At 50.5% G+C, this 18,251-nt stretch overlaps 1 protein-coding gene across 1 annotated transcript in view; it reads right to left on the minus strand.

Annotated features, from left to right (window-relative positions):
- LOC144167364 (neprilysin-1-like) overlaps positions 1-17,161 on the minus strand; it is a 32,581-nt gene extending 15,420 nt beyond the window's left edge. Inside the window, exons 1-2 of the mRNA XM_077696653.1 lie at positions 17,061-17,161; positions 9,416-9,814 (exon numbers count right to left, since the gene is read on the minus strand). Of these exons, the coding sequence (XP_077552779.1) occupies positions 9,416-9,757 (342 nt within the window). The 5' untranslated portion in view covers positions 9,758-9,814; positions 17,061-17,161. The remainder of the gene's footprint in view (positions 1-9,415; positions 9,815-17,060) is intronic.
- Between the last annotated feature and the right edge of the window lie 1,090 nt (positions 17,162-18,251).

Raw genomic sequence — 18,251 nt, forward strand, 5'->3', positions numbered from 1 at the left:
TTTTCAATTTGCTGAATACACAGAAATTCGGAAACGTTGACCTTAAACACCTAACCTACGAGGTCTTTTTCTTTTTTTTTTGTTGAAATAGCGGCGTAATAGGCGAATAAACAAGCGCCATCGCCACGCCCCCGCGACGCGCGGAGCGCAGGGGAGGAGGACGGCACGAGAGTGAAAGGGGTCGTGGTGACGTCGTCGTGAGGAGCGATCGGCCGCCGCGGCAAGCAGTGTTGCGGAATTACCACTCCGGAATTGGAATGATTCCGGAATCATTCCACATTTTCGCGACCACGGAATGGAATGGGAATGGAATGGCGGTAATGCTTGTAGGAATGGAATGGGAATTGAATTAAGAGCATTTTGCCCGGAATGGAATGGGAATGGAATTACGTGTATTTTTCCAAAAACAAAGCGCTTTTCCTTCCATGCGTTGTTGTTCCAAAATATGCAAAAATAAGCAAAAGAACCCACTAGCCCAAGTTCAAACATTAGTAAGCCAGAGCCTTGAATTTAACAATAACGCAGTACTGTTAAAATGGGTTGGCTGATTACAAGCATGGTATATTTATAAGCTGCGAGCCCACTACAATGGACCTTTTTTCACGGACTTTACAATGCTAGCCACCATTTCAGGTGATTGAACCTTGAACATTGTTCTTTTTTCGATTATTCCCTCCCTTCCTTCATGCCCCTTTCCTTCCCCAACAGGGTATTCATGCCCCCTCTGATAATAAAGGCATTCCTCCTCCTCCAGTACCAGTCCCTCTAGCGGCCGCCATGGCGAACAAAAAATGGCAGTAAGGCACGCCCCCGAAAAAGTTTGCCTTTCGGAGAACTCGTGCATAAAATATCCTGGTCCTGCAGTCCCACCCCCCCCCCCCCCCCCCCCCCTTGCGCTGACCCGTCACCCGTACCTTTCACATGAATGTCACGGTAGCAGGTGCATGTTCTCGTGACTAATCTGCAGTGTTCGAAGCGCCCCTTTCTGTTTTTCTTTTTTTCATTTTGGTTAACCCCTTCACTGGCAGCCATGTGCTGGCAGAGTGGTCAGCCTCAAAAGTCCTTGCGCCTTTTCGTAGAAAGCCATTATTGTGGGCACGTACGAACCCACCACGAGGTGTCGAAAGAGAGAGAGAGAAAAAAAAGAAAGCGAGCAGCGCTAGACCGTATAGCCGCTCCCTAAGCAGAGAACTGAGGGGCTCCCTTTTGATTATTTTGCCCGAGGCGCCTGCCAAGAATGGCGGACGGGCAGCCCGCGTATGCGCAGGTCGCTACTGGAAAAAGGTCCATTCTGTCTTCCGACAGCGCTGATACGAAGTTCGTCGCGATTCTCCGCGTAATAACCGCGGCTCTAAGCCGTTGGTGTCCGTCGTGGGGAACAATGGCGTTGGCATCCCCCTCTCCCACCAACTGCGCCTTGTAATTGTTTGCCTTGGCGGCATCTTCGCCCCGGCTGCGAGCTGTCTCCCCACACTTCAAGTTTCTTTTTTGCTTCTGGAACCTTCGGCAACTCGCATCACACCTCGCCGACAGCAAGACGCTGGCGCGATGCTTGTGTTCGCCGCAAGCTTTCGCATATCAGCTTACGCGACATCTCACCTCGCTCTACCCCCTCATCCCCCAGGACCTTTTGCAACACTATCCCTTCTGTCTAGACACTCGGACGCCTTTGCCCGAAGCAGCGTCGACGAAGGCCTAAAATTGGTTCGGGAATTCAGCCGAAACAGGAGAGCCCATGTAATAGAAACGGCGGCCACGGCTGCGCCTCCCAGCTCAGACGCGGCGATTCGCGGACGAAGTTTCCAGATGGACGAAACTTCCAGACAAAATTTCCAAAAACAAGAAGGTCGGTGCTACCACCTTCCCCAGTACGGGATCACCTAGAACCAGATGCCTCTTCGAAAAGTTCTATCACGAGTCGGCTGTTCCCTTGGAGAAGGAAGGGGGGAAGGGGGGGGGGGGGGGGGGCGCCCATGCTGGCCGAAACAGTGAAAACGGGGACGCGGTTCCTTTGTGGCCCGTTTTCAAAGAACTTTGTTGAGCTACGTCCCTGTCTCACTTTCCTGTCTAGGGTTGTTAAACTCGCATGTATATTCTTCTCCAAACACGTCCCCCTACTTGCCCACTCTGGCTTGCATTTTTGCTGGTTTTCAGATGTACACCCCCCCCCCCCCCCCCAAAAAAAAAAAAAGAGAAAAAAAAACTGCTTGGCTTCTCTATTTAGAGTCAAACCGTCCTGCCTACTTCACGGAAAGCCAATTGCGTTACAAAAAAAAAAAAAAAAGAACACGTGGACATTCATTTTCTGCACCTGTGACGAACTTTCTTACGAGACAAACTGGTCTATGACGAATGATCCTATGTCACCAAACGGACGGCCTTTTACGAACTGTAAAATGTGCTGTTGGGCTAGTTGGTGCATTACGAATTACGAAAATTGCACTAAATGGGCATAGAGAGGAAGGAAGACAAAGAATGTGCAACTCACAACTGCGCATTGTTTGTCTTCCTTCCTCTGCATGTCCCTTTAGCGCAATTTTCGGCCTATGTTTAGCGCAATTCGGCCTATTACGAAACGGCCTATGACGAAAGGCCTTTCGAAGAACGGGTCGTTTTCCCCTTCGATTGGCCCCCTCATCGGTTTCTTTTATTCCTCTGAGGCCGTCAGTGACCGCTCTCCCCTCGTGTCCGCCAGGGACATGAGCCACTTAGGCTTTCACACAAAGGGTTGTTATCGAGGGGGGGTAAGGGTGGAGAGTGGGAGTTGAGTGGTGTCCAAGACGGTACCAAGGTGCCCTCTGCAAGGTGAGTCATTGGCGCTTCCTCTCGTTTCTCCGCGCAGGCTTCCGAAACTGCCGTTGCTGACCCGGTGACGCCGTGCCCGTGTGGCGCGCAGGACGGCTTTCGTCAGGGTCAAAGACCGGTGCCGCGTCGCCGATCCTTAGAAGTTCAATGCACACACGCGCACACACATACACTGGCCCTGTACAAGATTAGAACCAGCGCTAGTCTCTTTTAGGGCCGGTTACCGAAATTGGCGGCGCTGGCCGGATGACACGGTCCCAGTACATTTCTTCTTGAGGCCCGCCACCTTCCGAAGTCTTTTCAGAGAAAATGAGGAGTCACAAAGGGGGGATGGGGGGGGGGGCGGGGAGTCTTGTTGCAAATTGAACTTGAAATGCCTCCGCGCTGGCGCATGTGGACGACTATAAAAGCCCAAAGGTTCGTTTAGGAGCACACTCGTACCGTAAGAGCTGGGCGATGCTCCCCCCTTGACTTTCTGTGCTACACCCCCCCCCCCTCCCCTATTCTTCCTATCTTTTTATGGCAAATAAAAACCGCTTTCATACCGCACAGTCGCACATTGGCTCCTGCGCCCAGCGGCTCACGCACGCAGTAGTCCACCAACATGGCACATTGGAAACAGTTTTTTGATATTACCCGCGAAGAAAACGAACAAGTTGCACGCTGCAAGCTCGGTTTCAAAACGGTACATGCTGCAGTCGAAGTTTTGTCTAATTCGGCACCTGAAAAGAAAACACGAGCGCGAGTACCTGCAACGAGAGAAAGTGGTTTCAAGCCAGTTGAAGATAACATCATCCTTCACTTTATAATAACCCGATAAAACTATCAACATGCCTTTCCTACGTTGAGAAATTAGAGGAATGGAATTGAATTGCCCGGCAATTCCCGGAGTTGGAATGGGGAAAGTTTTGTCATTCCGAGGAATTGAAGGGAATGGAATTTAGGCAAATTGCCATTCCCCGGAATGGAATTGGAATGAAATGGGGACGCCCATTCCGCAACACTGGCGGCAAGTGTTCGGCCCCTGCTGCTGCCTTTCTCAGCGTGCCGTCCGCCAGCGTTAGCTTTCCTGGGCCCCGTGCTGTGTTTTGTTTTAATTTAGCAACTAGTAGTGGAAACTTTTTCAGTGCTGCGTTGTACTGCTTCACAATCGTGCCGAGGAAGCGGAGTAACCATGCCGAGGTTCTGCTCGGCATTCGGTTGCAACAGCACCTATGGCCGCGATAAAGTGGTCTTTCACAGCTTCCCGCGGGAGCCGAAACTCGCTGCTCAGTGGGTTGCTACTGTAAGGAGGGAACACTTCAAGCCAACAAAGGCGAGTGTGTTGTGTTCCAGACATTCCCAGACAGGCTGCTTCTAGGCAGTATCGGGATGCCATTCTGTCGAAGTGCAACCTCCAGCACAGCCCTGTTGAGGGCTGTGCTGGAGTCTTCTGGTGGTTGTGGCGCACCTGGGGTGCCTTTGCCTCTCTCGAACCTCCCGTATCTCCTGGCAACAGCAGCAATCTTCTTCGTCGGTCATTGTAACGCAGTGCGCGCATGAACACCTGTTATGAAAACATGCTTATCGTGATATGAGTGCCTCAGAAGGGACCACTACTGACCAAAGCGTTTCAATATAGCTCATGCTGAACTAAGTGACGACGCCACTGCAGTTACAAAAGCCCTAGCGGCGGTATATCGGCTCTAAAATCTGGAACAGCAGTGGTGACGTCGCAAAAAACATGTGAGGAGCGGCTCTCTGTAATCAAAATTGGAGTATCGTGTCGCCGCTGCACGACTGAAGCCGTTGGTGCGTACTGGCGTGTGCGCTGCTTGTACTGTATGTACTCCTGAACTTCTTGTTGGATCACGGACAAAGAAAAAAGAGCTGTGCGCTCGTGCCTAGACAGTAATAATATGGATGTTATGGATGAACCCCCGGTGAAAAGACCTCTGTAGCACTTAAAATTTGCATATAAATTAGTGCGTACGTCAGCAGAAATTTAACCTCCTCTAATAAAGAAGGATATATACTTTGCACCATGGTACCGCATTTTCGAGAAGCACGGTGCGAGAAAGGGGAAATTAATTGTTGTGGCTCAAGACGCCACTTGCATGTTTCGAATGAAATTTTCCATTGAGAAGGTGGTTGCTTCTCAAAATCAGCGCAGAAAATGATTCACAAATTGCATACGCAAACCATACCCCCTAAAAAAAAAAAAAAAAGACTTCGGCGGGAATTGAACCCGCGAAGTTGAGCGCACGGGCGCGATGCCCGAGAGCACTGCGCCACCGCGCAAATGGCGACACGGTGCAAAATAGCCTAGGTAATAGATGGAGGCCCATCCTTCCGTGTCATACGTCGGTGTTTACTAGCTGGTTTACAGAATTCCTGGCTGGTAAACTGAAATTTCTTAAATAGCGCTTGCACAGCAAGGTTCCCCGAAGCCCCCACAACAGCTTATCGCCATCAACTCCGCTGCTTCGCGAAAACGCTCGCAAAAATGTGTGTGCGCGGCTGCGACTGCGATTTCCCACTGCGGGGATAGAGCTTGTCGTACTTTGGTTTTACGTTTCACATGAAAAACCTTGGCCGATATTGATGCCTTATTACCAAAATTACCCTACGTAACTCTTCTTCTGCACGAAACTGACCTTGCATTTTCTACAGGCGAGCCGTTCGCACACCATTTACAGCTTGCAGCTCCGGGGTAGCGGCGGCGCCGAAGAGCACAGCCGAAGCGTCGAAAGCCAAAATACGGATTGCATTAGCGCTAGTGTTGAGTTGCATGGGCTTCGTGGACCTAACTGAGTTTATTACACTCCAGAAACTATCAAAATAGAGCCGCATTCATTGCAGCACAGATGTTGTCGGGGAGCAGTTTTCGCTTCTCGGTCGATTCCCGACGACGCGTCGGGCGACCGGTCGGGTGACCGATTTTGTTGGCTTCTTCGGTCGGCGAACCAGTCACACTACGGCGACTTTCCATCGGCCGACGTGTTTGTTTCGCCGTCGGCGTAGTATGACAGCGCGGTCGGGCAACTCGGCAGTTGGCCGATGGCTTCGCGACTCAGCTGTTTCCCAGGCGGGTGAACGTTGCCGGTTGGGACACGTATAGGGTGTATTCACAGGGCCTTGGACCGCGCGGCGGCGCTACCTGCGCGGCGGCGGCGCCGCCATACTTGAGGTTGCACTCCGCCGCGCGGGCAGCGCGTTTCCCGACGAGAAACGTTGTTTGCGGCGCGGTGCTGGCAAGAACGTTCGTGTGGACGGTGTTTTTCTCGTGTGTGGACGGTGTTTTTCTCGTGTGATTCGTGTGTTTGAGAATGCCTCGTCGTAACGAATAGCCAGCATTGTTTTCGCTGCGAAATTACGGATGCGCTGTTCACGTCTCCTGCAACCGCAGACCCGAAGCAGGCCGAATGACGAAAGCAAGCGCGCCGTTTTTGTTGTTGTTGTTGTTTCGAAGCGAAGGCCAGGGCAGTGCTTGAAGACGGTATGATTTCGCGCGACGAATGCAACTGTCCGATGGATTGACAGGCGCGGACAGCGGCGTGCATAGCCCTGTCCGTTTTGGCGATTTCGCGCTATCTCGATCGGTGTACATGTCATCCCCGTGCGCCGATTTCCTTATTTGCTCCGTTGCTTGAAGCGACCTAGGCACGAGTTCGAAAATGTCTTCACCCAAGGCTGCGAGGATATTTGATGTGGTGGTGGCGTGTGAGATGAGGAGCTGGTTTTACCGTGCCACCCAGGCATGTTGCGCGCTTCTTGAGGAGTATGAGAGATGGCGATGTTCTCTGGCGACAGTGTTCTGTGCGTTGAAAGCACAAAGGTCGTCCATTTGAGACCTCCTAATGAAGCGGAACGATTACGCACAGGGTCTGGGTGGAAACCATCGCGGGGTAAGTACGTGATAAAATGAGGTATGGTGGCGACGACAAAGATCCCACCGATGAATTTCAAGTCTGTTTTCTTTACGGGTGTACGATAAACTCACTACGGGTGTACGATAAACTCACTACTCGGACTGGCCATCGTGGGATCAATTACACAAATGCAAATACAGCGTTTTCTACCGCGACGACCCGCTGGGAACGCGTTTCATGCTCCGCCTCCTCCGAGGGTCCTCACGACGACGTCACGAAGACTTGACCAATCACGAACGGCGGTGAGGTTCGCCACATGCCCCTAGGCACCCGTTGTTCATTTTTGCCAAAATTAAGTGCTTTTTAATAGTTTATGTCAAGTTTTGACTTGATTTTCGAGTTCGCCGTATGAAAAATGATAAAATGGGAGCAAAAGCTCTTTTTTTGTAAAAAGTGCTTCAGTATCCCTTTAACAACCATCCCAGCGAGCGCCTCCTGCAACGAATCCCGCAAATGGCGCGAGTAGCGCGAGTGCTCTCGCGAGTGGTGAGTGGGGCTCACTGCGCGCGGGCCCCCCTCACTCGCCTTCACATTCGCCAGTACAAAAACGATGGCGAAGCTCGCTCACCACTCACTCTTCAGTGGTGATTTCGGGGTGTTTGAGTGCGCTCGTGAGTGAGCCTACCGACCTATGGTTCCGAGTGCGTGTGGGCTCTTCTTTGCGTGAAGTCATGTTTTGTGTGTACGCGGCCCGTGTAGTATTCTAAGCCCGTTGTTATGACATTGGACCGATTTGCTGCGTAATATGTGCTTGGTCGGTGCGGCGCACACTGCGGCTAGGTAAAAAATTCAAGGCCAGCTAATTTAGTGACCACGTCGTTTATGTACGTTTGATTCGCAATTTCAGGGGAAACCTGAAATGCATATTCGCACCGCAACGGCTGTACGCCCTTCCTTCCGTGTATGCATACTGCACAGAGAACGGTTCATTAAGTCTTAACGTTTGCTTTACACGTGAGGCCGTGCATTTGCAGTGGCTTACTTCAGCTTAATTGTAAACGGCGTGCGTATCCGGTATTAGCGGTGTGAACCAAAACACAGTGGGCAAATATATTCTCAGCAGACCAATTTTTGTCCAACAAGGCACTTTTTAAACGAATTTATTGACCGCGAAATGAACGTGGATGTGGCGTTGAGCAGATGCGCGAACACGAATTTGACCAGGCTGCGGTTGAACGGTCGCTAACTCTCCTCTGCATGCATTATTGGCTATACTTGCGGAGTGTTTCTGGCGCGTCTCAGTCTCGGTGGTGCACTTTTTTCTTTCACAATAGGGTCAGTTCACGAAAAAACAATTTGGGCAACGGATTTTGGAGAAGCTTGACGTTAAAAAACAAACCAAATTCCACTCCCAGCATTTTTTCTCACAGGAAGCCACCTCAGGAGCACAAGCCACGTGCACGACGTCATTATGGACCTTTCGTCCAATAAAATCTTAATTTGGTGGCACCAGTTCATTTTTGGGATACACCTTATTGTTTTCTCGTGCTAATCATTGTGATAAGGTTGCTCTTTTGGCTTTTTATCGGGTGTATTCCTGTGTTAGTGCAATGTACAAATATGCGAGAACATATCCCAGTACAAAACAATTGTGTGTCCCTGTCTCCATTAACAGCGGCTGTATGCGATCACGTACGGTAAAAATGAGCAAATAACTGCCGTAATAAACTGCATGAGAAATTGGTATATATAATGTTCTTGGAGGAACTCGATCTCTTCATATGAAAACTAAGAAGCCACAATCTGTAATTTCAAGGTTTAGCCGATCGATTGATCGCTATCTTCTCTGGTGCCTACTCCCAGAATTGCGTGCCTACATTTTTCACTCGGTTTGCACCTGAACGGACGGCCTCACGTGCAATTTAATGTATCCGGCTGCGAATCCAGAGCAGCAGGAATTTTTCCCGTCGCTGTACGTGCACACACGCACAAAAGTGACGTGCAACAAATTGCGAAATACGGCTAAGAACTTTCGGTAAAACGCGTATCCCGTATTACTTGTCGAGTAGTTATTTCGCAGTACGCCTTAATTTTTTAACATTTTTTTTATCTTCCGAGCCTGTTGTTCGTGTAGACAAAAAGAAAACATACTCCTCAACCCGAAAAGACAACAAAATATTAAACCCTCCTCGACCCGCTCAGGATTTTAGACGGTCGCGTGACACGGCATGGCCACTCTTTGACGCTAGAATCTTCAGTGGAACGTCGTATACGTAGAAAGAAAAAAAAATGAGGCCCACATCCTTCTCCGAAGCAATTCGTAACAGCATAATCTTTTATGATAGGTGCATTCATAAACACGCAAAACACAACACACCCTCTCCGTTAGTGAGGAGTGGTTGTCCATCACTAGGGTCATCACGATATCTCGTATGATTCGCCCATTGAACTGTTGATTTTGCGATCAAATGATGGTCGCTTTTGCTAGACCGTGTTTGATCAGGTCTGAATGCCCACCATTTTCGGTGGCCTATTATCCATTCGCCTCACTTGAGAGTGACTGCCTTACTTTCGGAAGCCCACCGACGCCAGTGTGTCATGCTGTCAATAGCGGCGGCGTCCGCAATCTGCCGGAGGTCGCCTCTACGATACAAGTCTGCCGGGCTTTACGCACCTGCCGGTCGCTATCTGCCGTGCGAAGGCCTCCCCGCTTTCGCTCTGGTCGCCAACCGCATTCCCGCTGTATACGATTAACTTACGGTATTGAGCGGCGCTTGTAGGCGCCTGCAGGCGCTGCAACAATTGGGGCCGAAGTATAACGCCCTTGGATGCCCACGTAGCCCTTGCCGCCCTCCCTTAGCCCGGTACATCTCTGGCTCCTCGTAATCAACCAGGCTTTGGACAGCGGTTGTGCGACGTGTCGGGAACGGCATCTGTTGCAGGTCCGTCATGTCGCTTGCCTCGCCGAGACTTGCCGGTGCCGATGACGGCCGCGAGTCCTCCTCCGACCACAATGGAATCCGCTGGTGCGTGGGTCCTGACATGGACGCGTGATGGTGTGCCGTATCCCAGGGTTCGGCGGTGAATGGCCTCACTGGCATTGGGGTGCTGCTCTCTTTTTCGGACGCCTCAGATTCAAGTCGGTCGTTGGTCTTATCCTGCGAAAAATATTGCCAGATAGAGACGAAATTTGTGGGGTTGAGGAAATTTTATAAGATTGCTATTTCATAAACCCCCCTCAATCTTCAATGAAGAGAAACTCACAATAGGGGATGAGGTTGAGGAGATGTCAGGGATGGCGAAACTCTTTCGTGACCTCAACCTAGCTCACAAGTTTTAGATAGAGTCCGGTGTAGGCTGGGGCTACGGTTGAACTGACATCCAAAATCACCGCAGTTATATTTCGCGTAGATAATTTTTCGCCTCCACGCTACTTCCACTAAACACGAGAAAACCTACCAAATGACCCATAAGCCAGTGCCACAAGAGTTGCAGTAATTGTACACAATACGTTTAGTTAGCTATTCACTTGGTTTCATATATATTGGACCGCCATATGATATACAGATGCGCTCGAAGGCTTAAATAAGCGAAGAAAGATGTCGCGATGACCAATTGCAGTTGCAGTATCATGAACAAGTTCAAGATAATAGCTCGTAGTCGACAGACCTCTAAAACCATGCTGATTTTGAATATTACGGCTAATTTCATCGGTAAAAGAAACCATGCTTGTAGAATGCCATGTTCCATGATGTCGCATGCTGTACACGCCATAGAAATTGGGCCGGAATTAGGTGGTTCTGAAACACACAAGGTTAAGAACTAAAAATTCCTCCATTGTATGAGAACGTCAGCGGCGTTCGAAAATTCATACATCGAAGAAATATTTTGGCATCCATTCATCGCATCGACTGAGGAAAGACTTGCGTGCAGCCGGCAAAACGCTCTTCTAAAACACTCTAGCGGCCTGCTGTCTACTGCGCGGGTGGCATCTCCTGATTTCAGACCGGTATACTATGTGAGCATGCATAGCCCAGTCAACGCTATTGCCGTCTCTTTTGCCGCTTCGCTATTCTCCGCGCTCCTAATTTCGCCGCGAGAAGCGCTGTCTGCGGTTCCGGGCAGGGAACACAAAATATGAAATAACCCGCCTCGAACAGCAACCCCGCCATACCTGCGTCATAGCAGCAGTGAACCACACCCCAACCCCCTCTACCTCGGCCCCCAATCACCCTGGCCACCACCCTCCGCCACACCCCTACCCTCATATTAACGGATCCCCAAACGGCCGTTTGAAATTTCAACAGGGGCATCATTTCGCCCCTTGCCCACAAAGTTTTCTGCTCCCACCCCCCTCCTGAGCACTCCATCTCCTTTTTGTGGACTCCTGGCCATATGGGCTTTAGGCACACGAGGCGGCCCCAGCTTTGATACGCCGGACCCCTCAGCAGAGCCCCCTCCTTGCATCCCAATGACCTCCACACCGAGAGGCACTACTCACCTTCCGTGACATCACCCTCCACCACAGGCTATCACGCAACACCCTTCCGCCCCGTCACCCCTCGTTATCCCCCGTAAAATCAGCACTCTGGAGACAACACCCCACGCACTCCCTCCCCACTTGAGCCACCCTCACACACATATCACGATCCCTCTTTCCCCACACTGCGGGGTTAACGAAGATGAATGAATGAAACTTTAGTAATGATTCGGGGGGCTTGGTAGCCTAGTTGGGGAAGAGGGAAGAAGGAAAAGGGAGTGGGATGGCCGTCAGAGTCGTCGGGTCAGGTCTTCCTCTCACACGAACTCCCACAAGGAAAGGATCGTGCTCGCTGCGTCCAAGTGAGGGGACGGAATTGTCCATTCCTCCAATGAGGTATACGTTAACGCCGGCACCCTTGTGCCTGTTCCACAGCGGTGAAAGGCCGGGGCAGTCCCACTGTAGGTGTCTTAGCGTTGGAGAGGCACCGGTATTGCACGTGCTGCACGTCGCAGCGGCTGCCTGGTCGCCCTCCTCGTTTAGATAGGTGTTGTCCGCCTGTGGGTCAGCGCCACGAGTTCTTTTGGATGCAGCGTGTGCTCGCCACTTTTCCAGAGCATCTTCCGTAAGGGTAGCTCCTGTCCTAGCCTTTTAGATTAGCACTTCCACACCGCGCGGAAGCCCTTTGGGAAGTGGGTGCGGATTGTGCGGCACCTTCGCCCTCAGTTCCCGTTTAGCTTGCACCTTTATCCGCTCGCGTAACTGTTCCGGGTCAAAGAGCAGCGGAGCCTGAGGGACTACGTCAAGGGCAAGGGGGGCGAGCGGAAACCTACCAGCTCGCTCGCCGCGTCATGGGCGGCGCCGTCAGCGATGCTGCCCGCATGCCCCGGGACCCAGTCCACCCGCACCGTCACGCCGTAGAGCTCGTGAATGGTTGCACAAGCGACTTTCACGTTGTGCGCCAAAGTTACGGCTCCAGCTGTCTTCGTCAGATATTTTAGGGTGTCCAATGAGTCGGTGAAAACAGTGAAGGTTTTTCCTCGCACAGAAAGTGGGCTGGTCCGTGCACATTCAGTAAACTTCACTAGTGCACAAAGGATGGCCTGCAGTTCAAGTGACCTCACAGGTTGCTCTTGGCAGTATTGAAACGCCTGCGCGTCCCGCTGCTGTCCTCGGACGGCAGCAACCACTCCCCGAAGGTATCTGGATCCAAGGCGGCGCCCATGAAGATGGCGTTGTCCAGGAAGTGAGCACTCTCAGCAAGGGCGATTCCTTGGGCTGTGTGACTCCTTTCGTGTGTCGGCGCGTGACTGGCTTCGTGACAGACACGAACCTGGATGTCGTCCCAGGGAGCGATCGCGCGGAGCACTTCTTTCTTTTCACCCAGCTGTTCCCCGTTCAGTTCTAGAAACGACTGGCCCGCTCGCGTGTAGAGACGGCGGCGATCATGTCCTGCCTTGCGTTCTGCGTTGATGTCTCTGAGCGGCGGGATGCGAGAGTACCGGTGCAGGCTCTCGACCCGGGCATGGCGGGGCAGGCCCGCTATCACCCGAAGACATTCTCGGTGTAGTCTTTCCAGCTTGTCGTGCTGCGATTTTGTCAGGTCAAAACACAAAGGTCCGTAGCAAGCTTTTGACGTTAGTATTACCATCATGAGGGTACGAGCTGTGCGTGTGCTGGCTCCTCCGGATTTGTGGGCTATGCCTCTTACAAGATGCAGAAGCTGTTCCCATTTAGGCTCTAGCTGCCACAGCCACGTTGCCACGCCTCCGCTTTCGTGTATCGGGATGCCAAGAATCTTGATGTGCCGGTATGGAGCGTTTTCGAGTGTCTGGCCTGCAAGGCAGAGCTTGATCTTTCCGTTCTCTGCCGTCGAGCCACCCAGGAGAATGTATTTTGTTTTTTTCAGAGACACTTCAATTCCCGTACTCTTCAAGTAGTCGGCTAAAGTATTAAGGGTGTCTTGTATAGCATTGGCTGATTCTTCTGTTGTTCCGAGAGCCTGTAATGGGTCACTGGGCTCCGTCCACAGCGTCACATCGTCGGCGTACATGGGGAGGCACACACCATGCATTTCCGGCAGACGTGTAGCCAGCCCTCGCATCACCAGGTTAAGTAGCGTGGGCCACAGTGTGGCCCCCTGGGGAACGCCAATGCTGCTCCTGTAAATCTAAGGGTTCCTATTGTCACTCCGGACCTCAAAGGTGCGTCCCTCCAGAAATGATCTCACGATGTCAAGGATGCGGCTTCGTGTCTTCGAGTGCGGAGGTTACTGCATCGTGCGTTACGGAATCGCAGGCCTTCCGCAGGTCGAAGGCTACCAGTATGCCAGGAATCCTCTTATTAACACGAAAGTGTTTTATTCCTGGATACACGAAGATTTCCCTGACGTCATATCTGTCCCGGAAGTGACGCCAGTACAGTACAACGAAGCAAGCGGCCTGTAAAGAGTGCACCCGTGCACACAGGGTCTTCTTGCGGGGAAGCAACCTTTAGCACTAAGAGCACTCTAAGAAATCAGCGCAGGTGGGCTTCACGACAACGCCCCAGAACGACCATTCAGCGTGCTTAAATGTGCGAATTTGGCGAATAACGAGGCCCAGCATGCGATTAAAGTAAAAACTAGGATATTCGTTGAGACAACAGCGCACACGCACATGTGTGCATGTGCGTCAAAAACCGAAGGCCCAAGTGACACAGCATGGCCAGCCAGCCCATGATCCTGCCACTTCGATTTCTGCGCAGCGCTTGGCTGTTACTTTCCAAGTTCCGGCTAATTTCCTCTAATGTATTCGTGTTTCTAACACGTGAGCACCAAAGACGCACCAGTTGGTCCAGTCAGCGAAAAAAGCGGCGTCCTCACATCACCACTGCCACAACCTGCCATAAAAATTCGCATTAACTGAGAGCAACCAGAAACCTGTTATCAAAATTCCCATTTGGAGGGAACGCGCGTATGTGCCGCTCTAACGTCTCCATTGGCTGCAGACAGCAGCCGCCCCAAAGTCATTGACGATTCACTAATTCCTAATGGCAGTGACATCAGCCTACCCACACACACATAGGCTTGCCCAACTCAACGAAAAGTGATGTTTACCCATTCGCACACCATAAGAGAAAGCTTTTCTGACCCCGTAACTTTCTTGTGTGTGCTTTTTGCATACTACATTTTGTCGCATTTTTAAACATTTTCGCAGCCTATTCGGTGATATATCCACGGGAGAGTTTTCAAGACGCAATCTCAATTCAAGAGCTTTGTTTCTTTTTGTCATATCAGCAACCTCAATCGTCGTCAACCATTGCTCACGTTGTCTGGTAAACTCAGTTTTTGTATGGGCGATAAATTATAATCACGCATATACTTTTGCCCCTGGCTCGGCTGGTTTGAGTGGTCCCGGTGGCTGTAACCCCCCCACCCCACCCCGACTTCAGAAAAGGCCAATAATGATGCAATTAAGAGAACATCAACAAGAAATTCTAATACTAGTCATATATTTGTCCCGCTCACCAAGTGGACAATTGTTTTCGAGGAGCACTTACATGCACCCCTGGTTACCGCAAAATTTATTTACTACTTGAATTTCGGTTCGCAGTTCGAGATTTTGCTCAGAACATAAGGGAAAATTTCGCATTAAATTGAGGTCAGATTTGTTCGTTGAAGTGTAAAATGTTTTAAGGACCTGAGTAACAATTGTTTTTCTCACATGCTTCATTTTGTAAGTCGATATGAACAGGAAATGCGAGTTTTAATCCACCGTCCGTTATTGGAATTTGTACGCTATTTTTGACTAGCTCAATTTTAATAAGCCGGCTTTGCCTCTTGAACCCAAGCGAGAGATAAAATTAAAGCATAATTCCGAGATTTTGCCTGCTTTGAACAAAGTGGGAGGGGTCAAACAGGGTTTTAATAGCCTGAACCAAACAGCCAACCGGTGGGCAAAGGGGTTTCTTCACCGCCGTCTCCGGTGATTTATGGGGGTGGCGCGACGTCCGACATACTGAGCGTATCCGCAAGGGGGGTATTGCGCAACGTTGTCCTTGTCCTTGGTTATCTAGGGTGGAGTGTGCCGCGATACGAGGTGCATTTCGACGCAGATAGAATGGAAGGTTGCGCAAAGTCGCAGTTATACAGCCGACGATTCAATCGCTGCCTGTCAGGGTTTTTTTTTTTTTTTTTGAGGGGGGGAGGGGGGAATCTCTTGCGGTTCATTCTGTCATTCCACAAAAAAACGGTGGTTTTTTCTTCTGTCATAGGAATCGGTAAGACACGAAAGTGAAATGTGCAGCAAAAGCTGCAGCTGAGCATGATTTGCGGGTCGGCAGCTGTCTTGTGGGTGTGCTGGGCGAGCGACGCCCTGCTGGCAGATCGCTTCAGCAAAGGTGCACTGGCGTAATTTCCGTGACGGATATGACATGAATGAAATCTTGGTGTGTCGCGGCATAAAACACTTTTGTGTTAAAATATAAAACCCGAAAACGAACAACCCTAAGTATAACGTACTCTTTAGTACTAAAGGTTGCTTCCCCGCAAGAAGACCCTGTGTGCAGGGGTGTACTCTTTACAGGCCGCTTGCTTCGTTGTAATGTACAGGCGTCACTTCCGTGACGGATATGATGTTAGGGAAATCTTCGTGTGTCCAGGAATAAAAAACTTTCGCGTTAAAAAACACCTTCCTCCTTTTCAAATGCGGTTCTTTTGTATGGGATCTTAAGGTGAAAGATTCGTATTTTTCTATCTGGTGCGTCCATGGGAGCGCGTGTAAGGGAGGGGGTTGCATTACTGCCTGTTGACATGATTCAGCCAAAAGATTAAATGTGCACTTCCGCGCAGGCTAATTGGCGTAGCTGGTACATTGACCGGGAAAGAAGAACGCTGTGGAGGTAGGGTTTGCCTTATTGTATGATATTCGCTACCTGTGCCCTGGCAAAACTGGCTGTGTGTTCTGTGCCGGGAAGACCCACAATACACGGCATTTTTTTTGTATTGGCATCCCTCCTCAATATATGCAATACCTCTTCGGTAAGGCTTACTCGGCCATACGGCAATTCGCCGTTAGACGCGCTATTGCCGCGACACCAACTAGAGGAATTCCAAAGGCCTTAGTATAGTAATCAGCACCCCCCCCCCCCCCCCTTCCCTGTTTTGACATCCCACTTCTGCCACAGCCGACCACCGTGTGCACAAGCATGCGAGCAAGGTATTTAGCGTGTTGACGTCTCAGGGCCCCGAAATGAAGGTTGCGGGTTTGCCAGTTTATGTATGTGGCATGATTTGTGGCGTGCCCCGGAAGTTACCGCGCACTCTAAATACCGTAACACACGTAGCCTAGCGGAACAACGGCGGGGTGTTCGTTGGGCGTGTTTGCTCAAACGTGTGTAAAGCAGCACGCAGAAACGCTGGATTTATCAAGCTGACTGCAGACCACCCTCACGTTTGGGAAGGCTGTTATGAATTTCGTCGATGTTACAGTTATAGTTAGGTGAGCCCATAATGAAATTTCGGCGAATGGCAATACCGAGCATACGATTTGACTTCGAAGTTCAATCAGCGCTGGGGCATCAGGCTATGCTGTTCTATATTGCGTTTCTGTACTGCGCAGTGCCACAGGGCGGATGACATTTGTGAGTCCAATGGTACGCACTTTGCTGTCACTCGCCGAATTTTATTTGTTGGCGGCACGGATTGGACACTCGAATGGATCGTGTTGAAGCTGTACCTCGGGATCGCCCTAATATAGTGTAGTCCGGTGAGGCCAAACTGTCATCGGCCCGTAGTTTTCAGACTGGAACACGGCAGTAGAATTTTTGGGGTGGTAAATTGCCGCACTCACGTGAACCCAAAAAAAAATCTATTTCTTTTGCTCTTTCAGTGTCGCACCCGGCAGGGATGTCACTGATTCGAACAAATAGTTGGGTACTGGCACCTGGAGGAAGGCTGGCGTTTGGACTCCTTGTGTGAAGGCTTCTGCTGAGATATCTCCTGACACGGAGCCCCGGGTGGCGGCGTTATAGCCTTTCTCGTCCTTTTCATCTACATCAGGAAAGGAAAAAAAAAAATAAGCGTTAGTGCTTCAATCAAAGGTAAGAAAGAAGAAAACAGGAAAACAGGGAAAAAAAGCGCTTCAGATTGACAATGCTAATATTACTACGTAGCTGTAGTTTACTGTGTCATGGCTCGACTTGACGGGGTGCAATTCGTTCCTCGTAACTCTGTTTCCAAGTCGGCGATGCTTCACAAATAAGCCCAGTGTACAGCAAAGGTGGCTGTAGCCCTTTTCCCGCGCGGAGCACCCGTAAAAGAAGGTCCCTAGACATATTTTCACCGTTTAAAAACCACTCAAGAAAAAAATTGCCTTCAGAAAGAATTACACCCACAGCTGTTGTGTTTTTTATGGATTGTTGAAATGTCTGTAAAATGTTCGCTTGGATACATGTTGACGTATAGGCCATACAATGCAGTGGCCTGGTCTCGGTCATCGTAACTACGTAACGTCGTTCTCCATTGCATGACTGATCCTCAGCGGTTGCCGCTGTTGCACTCGTTCGTTTAAGCGTTGTCGACAGCCGGCGCTATAAATTCTCACTCTCAGAAGTTGCCACAGGTACCCTTACATGCCACAGGACGACCAATCAGCGTGACCAAATGTAAGAATTTGGCGAATGACGAGGGCCAGCATGCGATTAGAGTAAAAAATATGCAATCTGCGCTGTACAACAGCGCACATGCACACCTTGCGCATGTTTCAACGCAAATTCCAATTTTTATACTAATGGCATGCTGTGCTTCGCCATTCGACAAATTTGGTCACGCTGATTGGTTGTCCTGTGCCATTGTGGTAAGGGCACCTGTGGTGATTTCTTAAGTGCAGAGTGACCTAGATGGTCTGTGTTGAAAAGAAAGAAGAGTGGAAACCAGATAGAGGCATGCAGCGCATTATCATCATTAGTGAGTTGTGATTCAATCGAGAAGAATAGAGAAGCACGGTTGCTCCGTCTAGGGCTCTGAGTACTTGACTCGCGATAGCTTCCGCGATAGTCTAGCGGGAACGCTAGCACTCTGTTTCCGGCGCGCTTGCCAGCCGTGTCCGCCTGCCAGCCTGTAACTATAACGCCAT

This window comes from Haemaphysalis longicornis, unplaced genomic scaffold (genome assembly GCF_048455015.1).
Source record: "Haemaphysalis longicornis isolate Haplotype H1 unplaced genomic scaffold, Haemaphysalis longicornis Haplotype H1 scaffold_1, whole genome shotgun sequence".
In the NCBI taxonomy this organism is placed as follows: Eukaryota; Metazoa; Arthropoda; class Arachnida; order Ixodida; family Ixodidae; genus Haemaphysalis; species Haemaphysalis longicornis.